Below are 16,303 nucleotides of genomic sequence, written 5' to 3' on the forward strand. Positions count from 1 at the left end.
CCAGCCTCAATCCATCAGACAGCTCTGCTCTGCAGGTTTCAGAAAACAGACTGGCACTAGTCAAATTTGAGATCGACAGTTGCGCCCAGCAAACTGGGATGCATCAGCTGTAAGTTAAATTAACAATCCCTCAATAGTTAGGAGAAGATGCTTGAAAGAGAAATAATCTAATAAGCATTGCATGGATCTAAATCATGTTAATTCTGCCTGCTCCAGGGATGCCCAATTCAGCTCATCGATTTAAATCTGCTCAGATCTATAATTTGCACCCAGTTATTTAGGAATATATTTTAATATACTCATGCTCTGTAGAAGCTGTTCCGGTGGGTGTTTGTTTCTCAGGCTGTTGGCTCTGCTGTGTCACACAGACCCTGCTGAATGGCTCTAGACAACAGCCCTCGGAGTATTGACATCCCCTCACCCTTCCAGCTTTGGGTCATTACCCGTCTTAGCGATGAAACCCTGTAGGGCAGCCAGCCACCACGTTAACATTCCTAAGGAGGGTGATTTCGCTAAGGAAGGGTGGTAGAAGAGTGGCTGCAGTGGAGAGGGGGCATGGAGAAATGAAACAGCTCACGTGCTTCTAGTAGATGTAGGAATCTGTGAAGATGGTCTACATGGGAAAGAGCTGAAGTCCCTTTAACTGCTTTTGTCTCCCAGCAGAGACATGTCTATTAGGACAGGCAGCAGGAGAAACATGAGCACAGGGAGAGATGGACGAAGGCAGAACAAAAGACATTTTGAAAAATGGCAGAAGCAGTAAGACGTGGGATAGTCAGCAGGGGAATGAGGCTTCAGCAGGTTACAAGAGGTGTAAGGAAGCCATTTGAGATGAGGGGACCATGCACAAGCATGCAAGACCACGTCCCTGGTTTGCTCAGGGCACAGCTGATCTCACCGGGGTGAGGAGGGAAGCAGTATTCATGTGTTGCTGGAAGGAGCAGCTGGTCGCTGTGCTGGGTAAGCTCCTCTGAGGTCCAGGAGGGGAGCTCAAGGTGGGCAGAGCAGGGCTCCCACCTTGGCACCTGGAATGGATGCTTGGGTTGGTCTGTGGTGGTGCAGGTATGAGGTCCGTGAACCAGGCAGCCCCTGCAGAGCAGCCCCCCTGACACAGACAGCCGTGCACATGTGTGTGGTGTCTTCCCAAGCACGCGACATGTGCTTCACCCCCTCGTTCCTCCAGTGTGACCTGCTGGAATTGGCCCAGCTGAGGGAGGTGGGACCGAGAGCAGGACAATGGGTCACAGAGGCACATCTGTGTTGGCATCAATAAATTATAAAGGCTTGTCAGCAGATGAATGGCATTACCTCAGCACGGACCAGGAACCAGGCATTAACTTTTAATGAAGGGCAGCCAGGGGAAGCAGAACATGCAAGAACAGGAGTCCAAGATGGAGACCTAGCGGTGCCTGGCTGCCTGGAGCAGAGCTCTGCAGCCACTGGCGCAGGGTCTGGCCCCCAGCCTGCCCTGGGGATGATGCACGGTGTGCCGTCCTGGCTCCACCACTCCGCGCTACCTTCCCCTGAACCGCTCCTGGTGCAAAAATCCGACTCCACGGGCTGCACTCATCGTGCCAGCGAGTACACACCGTGCTCAGACCGGAGCCCCTGGTTGTTCAGATCCTCCTCCCACATTTAATTTAATGAAAACTAATGTGGGAGACAATTATCCCTAAGGTTGGGCTCAGGAGACGTTTAGGGGAGGGAACTTGGCCGTTTCTCATGGTGGTGTTTAATAAAATTAGCCTGTAACCCAGTAAGAACCAACAGGAAGAGCTTTTCTATGTCTGTCCTGCAATAAACACACCGGGCAGCGATGCTGCCCATTGCTCCGGGCAGCCTAGCGGGGCCTGGTTGGGCAGCGTGGGCAGGGGTGGCCCTGGGGAGACGGGAGGGCAGGAGGGCCTCGTCAGCTTCAACTAATTGCCCTCAGGAGGGGCACGTTTCCAAATGATGGAGAACACTTGCACGCTACTTTCTGCAAAGCACAGAACATGGTTGCATGGACCAAAAACTGCATCAGGGCACGGCTGTGGACCCCGCACAAGGACACCTGGGGCGTGAACCCAGAGGCAAACCTGCACAGGTAGCGAGGGTGGGAACACACCCGGCTCCCCGGCCCCGCTGTTAATTACACGCTAATGGGCTCTGCAGGCAACGAGGATTTTTCTGAGTGGTTCCCAAACCCAGATGACACCCAACGCATTGCCCTGTCGCCCCTCTGCTCCGTGAGCTCCTGGAATCGCGGCAGTGACATGGCTGCGGGTGCTGGTGCCGGGTGGGAGCATCCCCCAGGACTGGCAGAGCTCTAGGATGGCTTGTGGCCCCCTGAGCCCACAGGGCCCCAAACCCGCAGCCCCCCCAACCCCACAGCCCCCTGAGCCCACAGCCCTCCGAGCCCACAGCCCTCCGAGCCCACAGCCCCCCAAACACGCAGCCCCCCAACCCCACAGTCCCCCAGGCCCGCAGCCCCCCAGGCCCGCAGCCCACGCGTGAACGTTCCCGCAAGGAGGGGGAGCAGCCGCAGGACCGTAGCCAGCCGTGTCCTGCCTGAACTAGTCCAAGGCAGTGAACAAGTCCCAGACAGCAGCTCCTGGGAGCATTTCAGGCACCTAGAACTTGCAACCACCCATCTAGAGACCTAAAAAGCTCCCATCTCTCCTCAGATGCTGCCGCGGCCTCTGGTGCTGCCTGTTGGGAGCCCTGTCAGCCTGCCCCCGGATTTCTCCAGCTCCAGCAGCTGGTTCAGAGCCTGGAGCTGAGTTGGATCCTGCAACGGTGCATGGACCCACCCTGCACTGCAGCCAGCCCTTGCCCAAGGGGAAGGTCAGCAGAACCCATTGCAAGCCTATACATTATACATATATATATATATATTTGAGTGTGACACTGTGTCTCTTCCCCTCCCTGCTCACCTCCCAGCAGTGCAGGACTCCAGCAACCAGCGGCAGTGAGACCTGGCTCCTCTCCCAAGGCATCTCCGCTCCGTAACCTGCTGCACAGGACGCCAGCCTCCATCGCCACGCCGGTGTCCCAGCTACTCCGGCCTCTAACAGGGAAACCCCGTGGGACGGAGTGCAAAAAAAAATCCCTTTTTAGCCCCAGAAAGCCCCTCTCCACCTGCAGCCAGGCAGGCTGGGTGTGGGGAGCGCAAGGGTCCGGCGAGCACATCCTCAACCCTGTGCAGGCAAGAATGATCATTTTCCTACGCTAAAAGCTGAATTTATGGTTGGACTCGATGATCCCAGAGGTCTCTTCCAACCTGATTGATTGATTCTGTGATTTTCAAAAAATGCTTAAAAAAAATAACTCCAAAACCAAGCGAGCATCGTTAAACCTCTCCCAGCCCCTCTGGGTCCTGCACCGCAGCCAAATCCCTGTCTGCCTTCCCAGACTCAGCCAGACCCCCCCTCCCAACACCAGCCCCTCTCAGCTCTGCATCACCTCCACTCCCACATCCCAGACCTGGGGTTTGGCCCTCGATAAATAAAGCTCAAAAAAAAAAAAAAAAACACCAACCTCCCCCCCGGGTCTGGCAGCAAACACCAGGAACAAACTGCAGAGCACTGAAATCAAATGTGTATGTTGATATTTATTACAGCATGGAGGGGAGGGGGGGAGAAGGGGGGAGAACCGTTTCATTCAAAAAACCATCCCAGACCAATGAAGACAATAATTTAGCTATTCATTTTAAAATACATTAAAACCGGTCCTTTCATTTCCTCACGTCGGAATGGTATAAAAAAGAAAAAAACAAACCAAAACAAAAAAACAAACCAAAACCCCAAACCCTGAACAAGATGTAAAGTGGAAAAGGAAAAAAAGTTGACCCCTTAGGGAATCCCCGGGTATATTTGAGATGCAACAAATCTACAGTCAGTTATTTCTCGCCGTTACTTGGAAAATATTAACCTGACTGTAACTATGAGACTTGACACCCTCAGACCCCCCCATCCCACCCGCCCCTCCCTCCCCAGCGCCTTTCTACAGGTAAAGCACAATTAAAATGCCTAGGAAAAGGAAGGCAAACATTTAAAAACAAACAAAAAAATATTCGTATTACACACTAAAAAAAAAAGTTCTGTCATCTCATGTCTTGCAGTCAGAATAATAAAAACAAGCCAAATGTTCCCCAAAAACATTTCAGTGAAGGGGTGCGGAAAAAAAGACATCCCTTTAATAAAACATTATCAACAAATATCGTACACAAACTACAATGTATAATAATTATTATTTTTTTTTTTTTGCCCTCTCGGTAATTTTTCGAACCAGACTACAAGGTAAGAAAAAACACTGAAACAAGATACAATGCTTTCAATAATCCGCACAAAGGTCAAATCCAAGGGAGAGAATATTTTACAGAATATGATATACATGGAGCAGAAATGGGAGCTGGAGAAAAAACAAAGACCAAAACTACAGGGTAGTGTCATGTACAGAGATCCCAACCCACCGCCTTGGCTCGTCCCTTCCTCTCCCACCAGAAGGAAGGGCCTTCCATGCTTGCCATTAATTTTTATTTTCTTATTACAGAGCGAGCCTACAGAATAGCAAGGTTACATTTTAACAACAAGAATTCCTTAAAAAATATCTCCATCCAGTTCCAAATCATAGATAAGTGAAACCCTGACAAGAGCACATCTCTAAAGAAAAGAACCCCCCCTCCCCAAAATACCCCCAAAGCAAATAAACCCCCCCAAAAGAATCCCAAAGTTAGCTGGAAATCACAAAGTCCCAGGTCAGATTAACCCTTTATTTCAGTGGATTTTAAAAAAAAAAAAAAGAAAAATATATTTTAAATCAATTTTTGCAGTGAACCAGCTGAAGGACTCTGGGGAAGGGAGGGACAGAGATTTCTTCGTGTACTTGGAGAAGGGGGGGTGGGAAAGACTAACACAGTGCATGCCACAGTCACAGAGAGCAAGATCACGATTCATTCGAGGATGTGATCCTAGAAGGGGTCACCTGCGTTAACAAGTTTATAACGAGGTGGTGGAGTCTCTTCCCCAAAGCAGATCTTGTTAACTGGAGGAGGAAGCGTTGTGCTGCAAACGAACCAAAAAAAAAAAAAACAAACCCCAAAAATAGAAGGGAAAAAAAACCCCAAAACAAAACAAAAAGGCCTTCTGAACGAAAACCACCATTGTAAACTGTCCAGTTTATTTAAAAAAATGACTACAACAGAGACAACATGAGATTTCATATCTAGACTAGCTTCCTGGTGTCGCACGGCACAAACATACAACAGGTTCGGTTTCTGTCTTTATTTAAAAGAACAAAGCAAAGAGATCGGAGTTGGGTGCTAGAGGCTTCCGTTTGTTTCCAAAAAGAAGTGTCATGTACATATATAAACCCTTCTGCACAAAGAAGGGTCTTGTCATGTCTTGAAATATTTTAAGTTTTGTCCTTCATGTTTTATGGAATAAAAAGTTCGGCCTTTTTATTGCATGAAACTAAACCTGGGGTTTTGGCCCCCGCCACGCGTCTCCCTGCCCATACACCTAGCTTCTTCTTCTTCTTCTTCTTCTTCTTGCATAATTCGTTGAGATCCTCCGAACGGCAGCTGACTCTCTTGATCCTGGAGAGGAGGAGGGGGAGGGAAATCACACACTCATCGTCATGCTGGGGGAATACTGGAAGAGAGACAGAGCCAGGGTGAGAAACCAGGCGGGCCAGACCCCCACACACCGAGGGGGGATGCCAAAGGAGGCCGATGACAACTCTACAGACACCTAATTGGATCTAATGAATTGGGAGGAGAGGATATGCTGGAGACTCGAATTTATGAGGGCGTAATCTGCTCTGTAACTTGCTTTTCCAGGGAGAAAATCAGCAGAACAGTATGGGGTGAGATGCAATTTAAAGCAAGTAATTAACATGCACGCACGTATGTGCTGCTAATAGAGGAGGAGGATGTCTGCAGTCACGCACAGCACCTGAAATCAGCCAGGCCAGCAGCTGGTGGCATCTGCACCAGCTCCTCTCCATCCTGTGGGACCCTCTCCCCTCCATCCCGTGGGACCCTCTTCCTTCCATCCCGTGGGACCCTCTCCCCTCCATCTTGTGGGACCCTCTCCCCTCCATCCCGTGGGACCCTCCCCCAGTACACCCCATCCCGTTGAGGACCCAAGCCTGCACCCACCAGCGTATTTCTCCTGCCCCACTTTCTGTGCCGGAGCAGCTCACACGCAGCACGCCCCAGTCCAAAAGGCACCCACTGCCAAGCCCACCCGCCTCCGTGCTGGGACGCCTCGGGGACCGTCCCCCCGGTCCCCAGGGAGGCACTCACTCACATTGTCATTTTGGAAGGAATGGAGAAAGTTGCCTCCCAGCTCCCCGTCGTCTCTTGGAGTGCCCGGGGGATTGCTAATGCCACTTATGTTGTTTGGAGAATTCTGTGGGAGATGGGGGGGAAGTGGTGAGCAGGTCCCTGTGCCCCCCAAAGCACCACAGGGGCAGGACGCAGCCCCGTCACGTCCCCCCGACATGTCCCCATCCATCGGGGTCACACTGGCATCCCAGTGCCGAGAAAAGGGGGGCCCACACACCCGCTCTGCAGCTCACTTACTTTTGGAAGTCCATCTATGTCTCCTGACCCTGCGCGGGGGGACACAAAGGGAGAGCAGCCTTAGTGAGCACGCAGCCATGGCCCCCGCTCCCTGCTATCCCCCCGACCCCCCTTCTGATTGCCAGCCTGCTCCGAGCACTGGTCCGAACTGGGGGCTGACCCCGGGACGGGAGCAGGCACCGGGATGCTCGGCCAGGCTCGGTGGGGCTCCCCGCCACGGGCGCTCACCTAACGATCCGTTCATGTGGTGGGGCTCCATGCCCCCCATGCCGCCCATGGGGCCGTCGGAGCCGGGGCCCATCGGGAACTGCACAAGAAAAAAAAGGCGACAAAACCAAGATCAGCCACAAAATCACCCTGCACGTCTGCAACCGCCCCGGCAGCTCCTGGGGACCGTCCCCTGCCCAGCCACCCCTCCGGAGCAGGGTGACGGGAGGGACGCATCCACCCCCCAAGGCTGTGGGGCACATCTTGGGGCTCGTGGGTCACCTAAATTTGTCCGGATGGGTGCGGGCAGACCCAGCCCCTGGGCAGCGCAGAGGGCTCCCTCCAACTAGTATTGAAAGAGATTTAAATCTGCCAGCGCTCGAAAAGCACAGCACCTCGCGGGGCACGCAGCTGCCGCCGCCTCGGCCAGAGCAGCAGGACCGCTGCTCTCTTAATGAGCATAAAAAATTAACAAAGTCACCCAAGAGTTAATCGCTTTTTGATGGTTTGTTTTATTTCTGTTTTGTAACAAATGGTTGAAATCAATTAAAACTGCTTTACTCGCAACTGAAGTTAATTATGATTTGTTATGGTATCTGATATGTAAATTATTAGAAAGCAGACTTACATTCGATCGACTGCCTGCGGGCGGTACTGGATTAATCATTGTGTAGATGTTGTCACTTGAATTTGTTGAATCTGTGGAACAGTGAAGCCCAGTAAGTCGGGTGATTAATTCATTTCTTAATTAAAACAAACTCATGCCACTTGAACTCATTCTTTTGTATTTTATCACCTAAAATTCCCTCTAAGTACCACCATTTTCTGGCTAATTTGTATTTAATGAAGATCCACAAAGTTTTTAATCACAGAAATTCAACTGTGAAAAATAATTCAGCTCCTGGCTGGGAAGCGCGGGGAGGTAATTCCCCACCGTGTAGCATCCAAATCCGTCAGGGGATATAGGAACATCCCCCAAAAGCCACCCCAGAGCCATGCAGCCCACGCCGCTCGCTCCCCGGAAAGCCAAAAGCTACATAAATTCGTTATCGAAGGTCGGGCAGGGGCTGCCCGTGCTCGGCGGCGCAGCCCCAGGTATGGGAGTCTCCCGGCAGGGGAAGGGGCAGGAGCCCCGGAGGTCTGGCCCTGGTGAGGGGGGTCTCGGGGGCTCGTACCTGCGGGACTGGGCATGATGGGTGTCCCCGGAGGACCGCCGCCGCCGGGCGGGCCCTGCGGAGAGACGAAGCGGGGGTCAGCCATGCAAACACGAGCATCACCCGCCTCCCCACGTCCACAAACGCCTCCCCCAGCTGGACCACGCACCCCCAAACCCAGCCTGGCCCCCCAGACCGCAGGAGCTCCCTGAGCCCTAACAGCCCTGCGCCCCGACGACAGGACGGGCAGACGGAGCAGGACTCACCACGTATGTACCAGGCGATGAAGAAGAGTATGGGATCTACAGAGAGAAGAGAGCCGGGTTCAGCCGCGGGGTGCATGGGGGCTCCCGAGGGCTGGACCCCAGCAGGGCACAGCCAAGAGGCCCCGCTACCCCCCAGCCCAGCCAGGATGGGGGTCCCAGGGCCCACCAGCCCCTGCCACTGCACCCCACCACGGGGAGAGCAGCACGGGAGCAGCATTTAAGGCTTGAGATGCAGGCGCAGGGAACCCCCCTCTCGTTAGCAGGATTCAGTCCCCGACCAGCCCCGCTCTCACTTCAGGGACCGCGGGGTACTCACTGAGTTAGCACTGCTGGGGTTCGGCCACGGTCTGCCGGCTCCCGGCCCCCTGGGGTCAAAATGAAAGAGGAAAAATATAAAAGTTGTGCTTTTATCCGTGCCCCCCGTCAGCCGGCTCCCCACGGACAGCCCTGCCGCCCCGCCAAGCCCGAGCCTGCGACTGAACATCCCCGGTACGGGGTTTGCCTTACATGTTAATTCCAGGCATGCCGGGACCGAGGGAGTTGGGTGGAGGTCTCATGCCACTGCCGTAGTTCTGCAACGAGAACCAAGGGTCAGCCTGCCGTAACGGGAAGGGAAACCAGAGAAGGCAAGAGAAGGGGAAAAGAAAACAACCAACAAACCAACCAAAAAACAAAGAGTTCGCAAAAATGAGCTTTAAAAAAAAAATATTAGATGATGATGAATGTAGGGGCAATTAGCAGTTGTGTTTATTAAAAAAAAAGGCAGTTGAATATGGCCGGGAGCCAGGCTGAGCCCCAAAGGCCCCCCCCGGTCTCTGACGCCGTGCTGGCGGAGGGAAACAGCCCCCTCCCAGCTCTGGGAGACAAACCTGCCCACAGCCCCCAGGCGCCAACAGCCCTTGGGGTTTGTCTTCTTCTGCAGGAGAAAACAGGGGCAGGAGGAGAAAAGAAGGTGCAGCTTGGAAGGGTACTGCTGCAGTGGGAGGATGGGCAAAGGCTGCAGGAGCTCCCCCGAGACGGAGCATCCCCTGCTCCCAGGACGACGGCTGGAGCAGGGAAAACTGAGCCAAGCTTCATCCCCGCTGCTTCCCAGCTCTCTGCTACATCCCCCGGAGCGCCTAAGGGCAGGCAGCCCCGAGGAGCTCCTCTCCAGGCTTATTCCACCCCATCTCAGCATTCCAGCTGGGACCAGGAGCCTCAGATCTGCGTCCCTCATCTCCTAAAACCAGCTCTAGTACAAAGCCAAGCCCAAGGCAGTGAAGGACGAGGAATCCCCCGAATGCCGCGCTCCGTTCGGTCCGTGCTTCGCTCCCTGTGCCCTCCGGGCGACGCGCAGCCGGATTTAGGTCATGCTGCCGCTCCTCCCCTCCCACATCTTCCCCGCGATGCATCTTTTTGGGCTGTATTTCTGCCATTTAGAGAGAAAATCGCTAGGGCAGGAAGGGGGGGACGGATGACTGCTTCCTATTTCACAGCCCCTCGGAGGGCTCCAAGCTGGATTTTAAGTGTAATACTTCAGCGCCGTCGATTTTTCGCTGGATTTACAGGGAAAAAAGGCCTGCTGAGGGCATCGCCAAAGTTTGTTTTCAGAGGCAGAAAAGGGTTTTCCCTAAACAAATTACTGGCAAGTCCTTAATTGATTGAAATTCCAGCCATTTGCACTGAATAGCAGCATCAAACCCCTTGTTTCCAGAAAAAAAAGCAAAAAAAAAAAAGCTTGGCATTTTTAATTGGTGCTGAAAGGCTGGAAAACGAAGCCATCTGAAAGATGCTCAGGGAAGGAACGCAGCTGTGCTGAGCGACCTGGATGCCGGGCTCCAGCGAGACACTGCTGTAACGCAGCAAGCTACAAACCCTGTTCATAGAGGCACCAGCAAACCTCATTCTGGCTTCTGCAGAGCTAAAACTGCGACTATTGCAGGGAAAAAGGCAGCGGCGATGGGCTGTAGGGGATGATTCATCATCGGTGCGTAGTAAGGAGCTGTGGTCAGGATGCTGGGATGTCCTGGCTGGATGCTCTGCAGCACTCTGGGGTAATTTAAGGAGTATTTCAGAAGATTCTGATGCAAACAGTAAAGAAAAAAAAGCCCTGGGCTCGCGAGGTGCGAGGGGCTGCTGGGTTTGGCTCGGTATTTTGGGTGGTTGCCGGCACAGGCGCTGGTCCCCGGCTGGCTGCGGGGAGGCAGCGCCCCGTGGGTGCCAGATTGGGAAGCCCAGCGCTTCCCCAGGCGCAGGCTGCCTTTCCAAAAGCCTCTCCTCCCTGATGTACGTACACAGGGAACAGCGGAGTCAAAAATAAAGCCCCGAACATTTCACAACTCCTGCCGGCTCCATCCCACGCGGCGCTGAACACACGCTGGCGGCTTCCAAGTTTCGCGGCGAGCTTTGCAAGTGGGAAGCGAGCAGCCTCCCCCGGGCAAACCGCCGCTCGCCTTGGCGCGGGCCACGCTAGCAAATGCCATTTTTTTTTTGGGTGCGATCCTCCAGGAAAGGAGGATTTTAAGCAGAGCAGCAGCACTCAGAGCATCCCTGGCTTTGCTTATCCGTGAAACGATGCTCGTGCAGGTTTATCCCCTGCCCTAGGACGAATCCAGGTGACTGCGGAGACGCCTGGACGTCCCTGAGCAGCATCCTTGGGCTGGTGTTAAAGAGAAATGACACAACTCCTTCTTTACACAATATTCGCTTATCTCAACAGTCTCCGAGGGAAAAACAAAACAACTCCAGCGTGCCCGCTCGTCTCTTGACAGACTCTGATCCTCGCGCTACAAACTCGACGTAGGCGACGATGCAGAGAGGATAAACCTCCAACCAAAACACGATAAGCTGGTTTTGAAGTCTCGTGGAAGGAACAAACAGGAGTGAGTCAACAACAAGCCACTCCGTAAAGGGAATCAACGGAAAGACAGCATATATTAACCCAGATCTGCTTAATTTCAAGAGTTTACTCCCCTTTCCTCAAATAGAGAGCTCAAGCAGGTGGCAGCAGGGGCAAGCAGAGGGGAACCTCGCAGAGGAAAGCCTTATTCCCCTGATAAAGGGGATCTTTGCCATTTCTTCTTATTTATTTATTTTTAATGTAAGACTCCTTCCCCTTTCCTGCTGTTAGGGTCGTAACTATTTCCCAGGCAGGCAGTGTAATGCACTCAGAGGCTGCTCCGGCGCGGCACTAAGTGCCGTCCCCTTCCACGGAAGGGCAGGAGGGAGGCTGCAATACCCTTAATGAGCTCTGCAGACCTCACTCACGTTAAAAGGAGGGATTTCCAGATGCAGGACTAATGTAAAACGCATTAACACTAATGGGGGGACGGGGTGTGGGGGGGAAACTCCCAGCCCTTCGAGCCCCAGGAGGTTGTTCCAATGGCGCACGGCATTTGCCGTAAGATGCTCTTTGGCGCTGGGCTTACCTGTGGACCGGGACCCATGGGGCCCATCCCTCGTGGAGGATTCATCCTTTGCATGGGGCCGCCCATGTTAGGGTGCCCTGTTGGGAGGAAAGCAGGGGTGTTATGTGGCACAGCAGCCACTTCGGGTCCCAAATTAACAGCTAACAGGAAACGTTAACGTTCAACCCTCCCGCGCTGGGTTTACCTTGCTGTCGCGTGGGATCCATCGAATTGGGCAGCAACGGCTGTGTACCGGGAACGGCACCCGGGGGCTGGGAAAACAAGGGGAAAAAGATTTAAAAAAAAAAAAAATTGCTAAAATGCAGCCTACGGAGATAGATTTGGGTCAAGGCTTTAGGCTTTCAGGGGGCTCCTCGGTGCGCTCCCTGGGACGCACTACCCTTCCTGCTGCAGCACGACCTGCGGCTGCCCGAGCATCCCGCATCCTGCTGCATCCCACATCCCGCATCCCGTTGCATCCCACATCCCGCTGCATCCCATATCCCGCATCCCGCTGCGTCCCACTGCATCCCACATCCCGCTGCAACCCGCATCCCACTGCATCCCACATCCTGCAACCCGCATCCCACTGCATCCCACTGCATCCCACCACCGGGCATCTGCCTACAGCCTCTGGGCATTTGCCTCCCCTTTCCTTTCGCAAACACCCTCTATAAACCAAACAAGGCGCCAGCGTTTCCTCCTCTCCCGGCAGCCCGCGCTCCGTTAGAGGAGTCGGGGGAAGCTCAGGCTGCAGGGAGCAAAGGTGTCAAAGCTGGCCGGGAAAGGAGCCGGGCCCTAACCATACAGGTCCCAGCAATTCATCAGCTGCTGCTGAGGAGATGCTCCGTTTGCAGCAGAGCAGCGTTCAGACCCGTCCCCACACAGGCACGGGGGGAAGGCGGATGCTCCCCCTCCCCAAACCCAGCTCTGCTCTGGCAACGCAGCTATTTAAAGTTCAAAGGCTGCTCGGAACAGATAAAGGGGGAGAAAAACGCAGATACCATCTGCCTGGGGGAAGCAAAGTGTAAACAGTTTTGCTACAGCGCTGGCTGTTATTTGAATGCCGACGGGCGACAGATCCCAGCGCTGGAGCCCAGCGCAGACACTGGGTGCGCATGGCCACACCGAGGCAGGATCGGCCCTGTCCCAGTTGTTTTGCAGCTCGGAAGCTGGCAGCAGGAGGAAGATAAACCAGGGGGGCTGTAGCGATGGCTATTTACACTTCTGCTGCCTGACCTTCCTGCCTGCCTATTTATTCCTCTTGTCCCTCTGGATGTGACCGTAACCTCGCCGAGCTCTGGGTAGGGACAAACCTGTGGTTTGTATGTGGTGTTTGGGGGAAAAAAAATTAAATCCTTCTAATTAACTTTACCCACTCCTGGATGCTTGGCCCCGCTTGCAAGAGCAGCCACCCCAAGCTGTTCCCCTGCCTGCCCCATCTTGCTGTGCTCACCTCCAGCAGCGCTCGGGACCAGCCTGGGACCATAGCAGGATGGGGTCCCCTTAACACTGCCCCGTGAGAAGGTGCCGTTAATTAACAGCTCGCTAAAACAGCCGCCAGCACCCAGTTTGAGTGGTGTGGTGCCGGGGTGGGAGGCTCTTCCACCCAGCCGGGCTTGGGGGGTCCTACATCAACACTGCTTTGAGTTCTTCTCAGCTACATCTCAGCTGTTCCACCATCATTTTGCAAGTTCCAGCAGCTCAAGCCTCAAACCCAGCAACCACAAACACGAAGCAAGCTGCTACATCCCCTTTCCTGACTATTCTGCTCTTTCTGCTAACAAGAGCTACATAAAAATACTGTCGCTGGCCAAAAACAAGCTCCCAAGACAATTTTTGCACAGTCACCTTTACCACTCAAAGGAATTAAGAGGTTTCCTTTCATCTCCCTTTAATGACGAGTAACCTCTGGTTCAGTCGTTACCCTACGGATCTGCGGTGGGAACGAGACGAATCCCTCGACCAGAGGCCACGCGTTCGGGCAGCGCGTGGGGCGGGAGCCTCTGTCCGTAAGGCCAGAAACAAACCGCCCTTGTTTAAGCTGGGATAAGAGGATAAACCCAACCCCAAAAAAATTCAGCAGTGACCTGCCCCGCTTGACCCCGCTGCCGATCTAAGCGCTCGGTCAACCCGGCAGAGGGATTATCTCCATCACTTTAATTTTCTGCGATTGCAGGGGAAATCCAGCGGGGCAGCGAGCACGCGGCACGGCACGGCCACACCGAAAACACCACCAATAAATAAGCGGCGCGCGCCCCGCTGCTGTTTACCCCTAAAAAATTAAAATAAAATGGTTACGTGACACTTGATGCTCCAGCACCAAGAAAACGGAGGATGCCCGAGCGAGGCGATGCCATCCAAGCCCAAGGAGCACCTGCAGGACACCTGGCCCTCATCCCCCTCCCCAAATAAAAGCCCTCCCCAGGAAACCCGCCGGCGCGGAGCCCGTACCTGGTTGCCCATCCTGATGGGGGGCCGGGGACCTCCGGCGTAGCGCGGCGACATGAACGGCTGCGGGGACACAAAAGGGAGGTGAGGGCTGAGCTGCGGGGAGGCAGCACGCTCCCCACGCACGCCGGTTACGCTGCACATACTGGCTTGGTTTGGTTTGTGGTTTTTTTTTTCTGGAGACATCCTTTTCAAAAAAGTTAAGTTTCAAAAGAAAAAAAAAAAAAAGAAAAAAAAAAGGTGTCCGGAGTCCATTTTTTAAACATTTTCTCTGTAAATTTATTGTTTGGAGAGCGTTTGACATCGGCAATGCTAGGTGAGGCTGTTAAAATTAGTGCATGGGAAACCCTGAGTGTTAGACACTGTTCACGTTTAAATATACAGAGATATATTTTAAAAAGTGGCAAATAAGCACATACAGACACGCACACACAAAAAAAACCCCAACGCTAAATACTGAAAAAAACAAGAAGAAAGACTTAAAGTTACTTTTTTTTTTTTTTTTACAACTGCTGCTACTAACAGAAGCTTAAAAACCCACATCAAGTTAAATTTCTCAGGCTACCTTGGGAAGGTAAAACAGTCCGATACCCACAATTGACTTCTCAGTCCATTGACAACTGCACATCCAAAAAAAAAATGAAAAAAAAAAAATGGGGAAAAACCCCCAATATTTTGCTTTGGAGCTGGGGTTCCCCGGGGGGATGCTCCCCAGCGGGGAGCGGGTACCCGCTGCCCAGCATGCTGATAGAGGGGGAAAAAAAAATAGCAAATCGAGCGCACGTCCCGGTTCACAGCCCTACCCATCGCTAGTGTCTTTACCTGACTGTGGGGTCCCATCATGCTGTTAGGATTGTGGGGTGGAGGCTGTGCGTGTGGCGAGGGCTGTGACCCAGGCGGTCCCTGTGAGGTCAGACAGTAGAAGGAGGTTATAGATTAGCACATGAAAGCGCAGAAAGAGCTAAAAAAAGGATTGACGGGTGGACCTGTTTAGTCGGGGAGTCAGTTCTCCCGTTTTTTAATGTTTTTTTTTTTTTAATTTTTCCTCTTTTTAATTGAGTTTCTCTTCATTTGTAGCTGAACAATGAATAATGATATATGCCAAAAAAAAAAAATTAAAAATCAGAACATCTGTCAAAATACAGCAGCCACATTGACGGTAAACGGTCCGGTAGTTCAACCAAGTCTGCAATGATACACACACAGGGAAACACTTTGCAAGGGCGTGCAACGAGGAAGAAAAAATACGCAGGAGAGGACCAGAGAGGTGGGCGTAAATACAAAAAAACACCCCCGAACCAAAAAAAAAAAATCATTTTGTTTCCTCTCTCATCCCAAAGGTTGGAAACACCTCCAGGGTTTGGGTTTGGGTTTTTTTTGACCGTGGTTCACTGGAGGTGCTGGAGCGAGCGCAGAGGACGAGGAGCACGTCCCAGCTCGCACCCGGGCGGCGTTTGGCCGGGGCTGCATCGCCAGAGCGTACGGATGCAGCAACATCCTTCCTCGAGGTGCATTCCCTAAGGACGCGAGTAAAATGGCTTGCGAGCAAAGAAAGGATGTCTAGGGGAAAAAAGGAGAGATTAGTCGGTGCAGGGTGAAGGCTGCAGCGCAGCAGCCGCTGACATTTGGGGCTTGAACACCCACTTTTTTATATTTCCCTTAAAAGCACAAAATAAAAATTTGCTTGGAAAAACCGCGAGCTCGGTGAAAGAATACAGCGGTGTGTGTTAACATAAAGGGGAAAAAAAGGTGGTTTTTTGAGTCAAAGGCGGTGTAATTGGTAGAGAAAGCAAAGGAGCTTTGTCAGGAGGTGACGGGGAGCGGCGGCAGGCTCCGGGACCGGCGCCGGAGCAGATGTTCTCTACCTGCCTCGTTACTGATTTCAACAAGTGTTCGCCTTCTAGCTGCTGCCAGCAATGGCATGGTTTGTTACCATGAGCAATTTTCTTAATTAACAGACATTAATTAGCCATTTAGCAATTTTGCAAGCATTTGTTTAGCAGCTTTCCTAAACATGAATACCACTGTGATAATGGTACTGATTAGAGGGTCCCCTAATTAACAGTACAGGGAAGGAAAATTGAAATCACATAAATTAAAAAGGGAGGGGAAGTTAATGAAGGCAGGACATATTTGCACCTGCAAATCTTTTGAACAGCGGAAACTTGAGTGCAATGTAAATAAAGTAAGAGGGTGGTTTTTTTTTTCCCCTCTTTTTTTTTCATTTGAACGGTTCGGCGGCGAGATGGAGCCAAGCGGATTCAAACCAAC

At 52.6% G+C, this 16,303-nt stretch overlaps 1 protein-coding gene across 4 annotated transcripts in view; it reads right to left on the reverse strand.

The window, feature by feature from the left end:
* Nucleotides 1–4,703: 4,703 nt before the first annotated feature.
* Nucleotides 4,704–16,303, reverse strand: part of SSBP3 (single stranded DNA binding protein 3) — a 54,733-nt gene continuing 43,133 nt past the window's right edge. Inside the window, exons 6-18 of one of the 4 annotated variants that reach the window (XM_068405884.1) lie at nucleotides 14,855–14,935; nucleotides 14,036–14,095; nucleotides 11,787–11,853; nucleotides 11,603–11,679; nucleotides 8,703–8,767; nucleotides 8,512–8,560; nucleotides 8,196–8,231; nucleotides 7,951–8,005; nucleotides 7,404–7,474; nucleotides 6,797–6,875; nucleotides 6,569–6,597; nucleotides 6,294–6,395; nucleotides 4,704–5,578 (exon numbers count right to left, since the gene is read on the reverse strand). In XM_068405884.1, the coding sequence (XP_068261985.1) occupies nucleotides 5,441–5,578; nucleotides 6,294–6,395; nucleotides 6,569–6,597; nucleotides 6,797–6,875; nucleotides 7,404–7,474; nucleotides 7,951–8,005; nucleotides 8,196–8,231; nucleotides 8,512–8,560; nucleotides 8,703–8,767; nucleotides 11,603–11,679; nucleotides 11,787–11,853; nucleotides 14,036–14,095; nucleotides 14,855–14,935 (909 nt within the window). In that variant the 3' untranslated portion in view covers nucleotides 4,704–5,440. Of the gene's footprint in view, nucleotides 5,634–6,293; nucleotides 6,396–6,568; nucleotides 6,598–6,796; nucleotides 6,876–7,403; nucleotides 7,475–7,950; nucleotides 8,006–8,195; nucleotides 8,232–8,511; nucleotides 8,561–8,702; nucleotides 8,768–11,602; nucleotides 11,680–11,786; nucleotides 11,854–14,035; nucleotides 14,096–14,854; nucleotides 14,936–16,303 lie in introns of all 4 variants that reach the window. The other 3 variants (XM_068405886.1, XM_068405885.1, XM_068405887.1) reach the window with 3 other exon arrangements.

The sequence above is a fragment of the Nyctibius grandis genome, chromosome 8 (genome assembly GCF_013368605.1).
Source record: "Nyctibius grandis isolate bNycGra1 chromosome 8, bNycGra1.pri, whole genome shotgun sequence".
NCBI classification, from domain to species: Eukaryota; Metazoa; Chordata; class Aves; order Nyctibiiformes; family Nyctibiidae; genus Nyctibius; species Nyctibius grandis.